Source organism: Hemitrygon akajei, chromosome 1 (genome assembly GCF_048418815.1).
Source record: "Hemitrygon akajei chromosome 1, sHemAka1.3, whole genome shotgun sequence".
NCBI classification, from domain to species: Eukaryota; Metazoa; Chordata; class Chondrichthyes; order Myliobatiformes; family Dasyatidae; genus Hemitrygon; species Hemitrygon akajei.
Window position 1 is genome coordinate 213,325,260 of NC_133124.1, and position 5,606 is coordinate 213,330,865.

The 5,606-nt window shown below is 33.4% G+C and overlaps 1 protein-coding gene across 1 annotated transcript; it reads left to right on the forward strand.

The window, feature by feature from the left end:
- The first annotated feature begins 239 nt into the window (after positions 1–239).
- On the forward strand, positions 240–2,380 carry LOC140729309 (probable G-protein coupled receptor 139). Its single transcript, XM_073048966.1, has 2 exons — positions 240–309; positions 1,485–2,380. Exons 1-2 carry the CDS (start codon positions 240–242, stop codon positions 2,378–2,380), a joined length of 966 nt encoding a protein of 321 aa, XP_072905067.1.
- Positions 2,381–5,606: the final 3,226 nt, after the last annotated feature.

Here is a 5,606-nt window from a genome sequence, read left to right on the forward strand (position 1 = left end):
GATTTTATTTGGAAAAATTGTTTACTAAAGAAAACCTGAAAAAAAATTTTAAATAGCCCACAAATCAGTTTCTGGCTTTGTTTGATTAAGTCTGATTGTGTAATTAAATTTAACAAACAAATTACACTATCAGAGAGTCCCAACAGGCAATTCCTTTATGTATAAGAAAGGTCTCATTCATGTATCTAGACAGACAACATTCAACGGTGGTGGATGGGCAACTCATCTTGACACATAACATGGGCTATCCAGTTATCTTTGTGTTTGAAAGCATCTACTACCCCATTCTAGCAGCAGTTGGCATTACAGGTAAGGGAAAGGAACCAGTCAAAGTGAACATTTTTGTGAATGTCCTGGAAATGTTTCTCTTCCTTCTCATGCTATGTTTATTTATTTTTGATTACTTGACTGCAATACCAAGGATATAAGTGAATTAGCACAGGCAGAAAGAAGTAAAAACAATACATCAGAACCACTCAGAAGGTTAGGCACCACCAGTAGAAACAGAAACAGAGTTAACATTTCTTAGTAATGGGACACTGCAAAAAACAAGATGGCTGAAATTATTTTTTTAAACCACAAACTAAGGAATAGATCTTGTGAGATCAGGGCTCATGGATAGATAAATATAAATGAGATCATCTTGTCACTGTTTTGCAGCCTCACAGTAACCGAAATGGTCCCACACACATTGCTTTCATTGCCATGCAGCTGAAATGTTCTTTTGTATGTCATTAACATAATTTTGAAATCTATGTTAATATAATTGTGCAACACCCTGTATTTAATTGTGTTCATGAATGTAAGCTATAGATTTTCTAAAAAAAGATGAAGCACAACTGTTACTTTGAAACATGGTTATTTGGTTAAATATTTTAATATTTCAATATTTACATTGTCAGTGTTTCCAGTTGCAGCACTGTTACAAATTGTAACATCAAACACAGAATGGAACTCAGTACCTCATTGTTAATAAACCAGCTGCCCGCTAAACACTGACACCTTCCAGTCAAAACATTTTACAAACGTTGTGCCTGTCATCATTTACTTGTGTTGTGAGTTGTGGTTTGCGTTAGTTTTACGGGCATCTTACGAAAAAAAGAGAATCTAAACTGCAGTGGGGTTTTCAGACCATGTAAAAATTTCCAGCTCAGAGCAATGGTTGCTCCACACAGCTGTAAAAAAAAGACAGAATGTTGTATCACGTCAATGCAATAATCAGGCAGTTAGAAAAATGAAAAAACAATTGAACAAAAAAATTTAAATCTACAGTTAGAGAAAAAGAGCATATACACTTCAGCATGTTGAATTAATTGTTTTATTTCAATTTCTCTGAACCATTCTTGTTTCTGCACCAACCACTCTCCTTCATAGACTTTAAAACACACTTACTGGTGACTTAGTTTTTAATTCCTATCTGTATATATCCTTGCATTGTTTTATTTGCAAAGTCTGGTGATTATTTCCTTTCCTTTCTGTTGCAGTTAATCTGGTGGCGATCATAATCCTGTGCCGGGGAAATTGTGGACTCTCCAAATGTATTACTCGCTATTTGGTTGCCATGGCAGTGGCGGATCTAATGGTAGTGATCTCCGAAGTCATACTGAAGCGAATTAACAACATTTATTTGCCGATAAACATTTTGTTCATCACTCCGGTCTGCGCCATGAAACTTGTCGTTAAACATGCAGCCCTCGATTGCTCTGTTTGGTTCACGGTCGCTTTTACTTTTGATCGTTATGTAGCCATTTCTTGTCAAAATCTCAGACCAAGGTACTGTACCCAGAGGACAGCAAGAGTGGTTATAATATCTGCATGTGCACTGGCTTGTTTAAGGAGCATCCCTTACTACTTTATGTATGAACCCAAATATTATATTAACAACATCCCTTATTTTTGCATTGAAACTCTTGCCTATCATACCTCGCCACTGTGGGTTGCGATTGAGTGGTTTGACAGTATTTTAAACCCTTTCATACCAATCATTTTCATCCTTTTGTTCAATGCCTTTACTGTCAAACATATCATAAGGTCCAATAAAATCCGTAAAGCACTCATGAATAACATGGACAATCATGATTCTGAGACTGACAACCGTAAGAAGTCTATGATTTTACTCTTCACTCTATCTGGCAACTTCATCCTGCTCTGGCTGCCATATTTTGTTCATTCCTTAAAATGGCAAATGAACAACTACAATTACCAGGACAAGTATTACAGCAACCCCATATACATCAACCAGCAAACGGGATTCATGATGCAACTACTCAGTTCCTGCACCAACACTTGCATCTATGGACTGACGCAGAGGAAGTTCAGACAGGAGCTGAAAAATGGGGTGAAGTATCTGGTTACACTGAATGGAAAACTCTGTAAATAGAAAACTCCTGACATACAGTAATTTTTGTAGTTTTCTTCTTGCAAAATGGCATTCTATTTTAGCATGCTGTGAAATTATAAAAAAGATTGAGTGGATTAACATGCAAATTCATAGAAGAATCCAATAAATTGGTTCAGACCCTCTCATTAGTGCTGATATTACATTAACATGGAACAAGAAAATTCAAATCATCTATTTGATAAACCAGGAAATGAGAACAGTGAATGTTTAAATAGGTATACTTCCAGAAAACAAGGACCTCATATGTCATATGCAAAAGACACTGAAGAATACCTGGATGAATTTGAGTAATTAATTATGGACAAAATTACTATGCTCATAAAGTCAGTGTGAAAATTCTATGTTACAACAATACTAACAACATAATGTGGGGTTATGATTTATGCAAAAGTGGTTTCAATGCAGTCATCTGTATGTAATTAGAAGAGTTGATTATGAAAGTTCATTTATAAAAACGTTGTAGGGGTGGGGAACAGCTGCTACTAGACCTCTGGAGATGCAATGGATTAGAGGGAGCTGGATGGTTCAAAAAGATAGATTAATTCAGATACTGAGAACTTTTCAAATCTTTTTTTATTATTATTATTCAAAAATAGCACATGTACATCGAAGTAACAACACTTACAATGCCTCATAAAAGATGAAAATATCTTAAGGATTGAAAATTGTGTGAATAAAAAAATAACCCTACTAAGCAAGAAAAGTGAGGGGGAAAAAAGAACCCATTGGAGGTACAACCCCAGAGCCATGCATCATACAAAAAGCTTCTAAAAATAAACATCAAACCGCCAACAAGAAAAAAAGATATATCAAAAAAATTTACATTGATCATGGAGAAAATCAATCAGTTAACTGAAATGATAATAATGAGCAAATGAGCCCCATCTCTTCTCAAAATCAAATAAAGGCTCAAAGGTTCGACTTCTAATTTTCTCCGAGCTAGGGCACAGCATCACTTGAGAGAACCATTGTGACAAAGTAGGAGCTGATATATCTTTCTATTTCAACAAGATGGCCCTCCTAGCTATCAATGTACCAAACACAATAACATGTTGGTCAGACACAGAAATACCATGGATATTTTGAGGAATTTCTCCAAAAAGCACAGTCAATTTATTAGAAATTGTCGAAAAGACTGACTTCCAAAACTGTTTTAAAATAGAACATGACCAGAACATATGTGTCAGTGTAGCTATCTCAGTTTTACATCTATCACAATACTTATCAACATTGGGAAATATTTTAGAAAGTCTCTGCTTCGTCAAATGGTAATGATGTACAATTTTAAATTGAATCATTGAATGACTAGCACAGATCAAAGAAGAGTTAACCAGCCTCAGAATCCGTGTCCAATCCTTCCATATAAAAGTCAAATTGAGTTCCTTCTCCCAATCCTGTTTAATCTTAAGTAAAGGATGCTAATCCCATTGTAATAATAAATTACAAAATCTTCCAATAGAACCTTTCAACGAAGGGTTCATATTCATAATAGTATCTAACAAGTCAGCCTCCAACATGCAAGGAAAATTACTTAAATATTTTTGTAAAAAATGTTTAACTAGAAGATATTGTAAAAAGTGTGAATATGAGAGAGAATACTTATCAACTAATTGTTCAAAAGACATCAATCTGCTTTCTTTAAATAAATCCAAAAAAGAATTCATACCTTTATTTTTCCAAAGTAAAAAAATTGAATCACTCCAAGAAGGTTTAAAAAAGTAATTATGATAAATTATATGACAAAGTTTAAATTTTTTAAGATTAAAAAAATTGCGGAACTGGATCCAAATTTGTAAAGAGTGCTTAACCACAGGATATAGATTTAAATTAGCAACTTTAGCTAATTGTATAGGTAGAGCAACTCCTAATAATGAAGTTAAATAAAACTGTTTCACAGCTCTCAGTTCCAGGTCTACCCAAATTGGCCGATCATTCCTATCACCCCAATATAACCAAAAGGACATATACCGCAAATTAACAGCCCAATAATACATTCTTAGATTAGGCAAAGTGAGACCTCCATCCTTCTTCAACGTTTGCAAATGACATTTACCAATTCTTGGTCTTTTATTATCCGAAATAAAAGATAGAATAATAGAATCAATTAGATCAAAAAACTTCTTAGTCAAAAAAACAGGAATATTCTGAAATAAATATAAAAATGTTGGTAAAATCATCATTTTAACTACATGAATACAACCAACAAGTGAAAATGTAAGTGGGCTCCATCTACTAAAGGAATACTTCATAGAGTCCACTAAAGGAGGAAAACTGGCTTTATAAAGATCCTTATATTTTTTAGTAATTATAACACCTAAATATCTAAGAGAATCTGTAACTTCAAAAGGAATATTATCATATATAGAGACAGATTCATTTAAAGGAAGTAATTCACTTTTACTAAAATTTATTTTATATCCTCCAAATTTGTCAAATAATTTTAGCAAAGCAGGAATAGATTCTTCAGGCTTAGATATATATACCAATAAATCATCAGCGTAAAGAGAGACCTTGTGCATAGTCTCATTCACAAAAATCCCATGAATATTTTCAGCTTTACAAAGAGCAATAGCAAGGGGTTCTAATATTAAGTTAAATAACAAAGGACTTAATGAACAACCTTGTCTTGTCCCCCGTGATAGCTGAAAAAGGAGACCTACAGTTATTAGTGACAACAGTAGCAATAGGAGCTTTATATATCATTTTAATCCAATTATTAAAATTAATACCAAAACTAAATTTTTCTAAAACATTAAATAAATATTTCCATTCAACTCGATCAAATGCTTTTTCAGCATCCAAAGATATAGCGCATTGTGGAGTTTTAGAAGAAGGTGAATATATAATGTTAAATAATCTCCAAACATTTGAGAGAGAATAACGACCCTTTATAAAGCCTGTTTGATCTTTAAAAATTATTTTACCCAAAATACTCTCCAACCGATTGGCCATTATCTTTGAGAGAATCTTAGCATCAACATTCAATAATGATATAGGTCTGTATGAGGCACAATCAGTAGGATCTTTATCCTTTTTGAGAATTAAAGAAATAGAAGTTTCATAAAAAGTAGAGGGTAAATCATTTTTCATAAAAGATTCTTTAAACATCTCCAACATATATAGAGAAAGCAATTTTCCAAATTTTTAATAAAATTCTACAGGATAACCATTAAGTCCCGGGCCCTTACCAGACTGCATTGAAAAA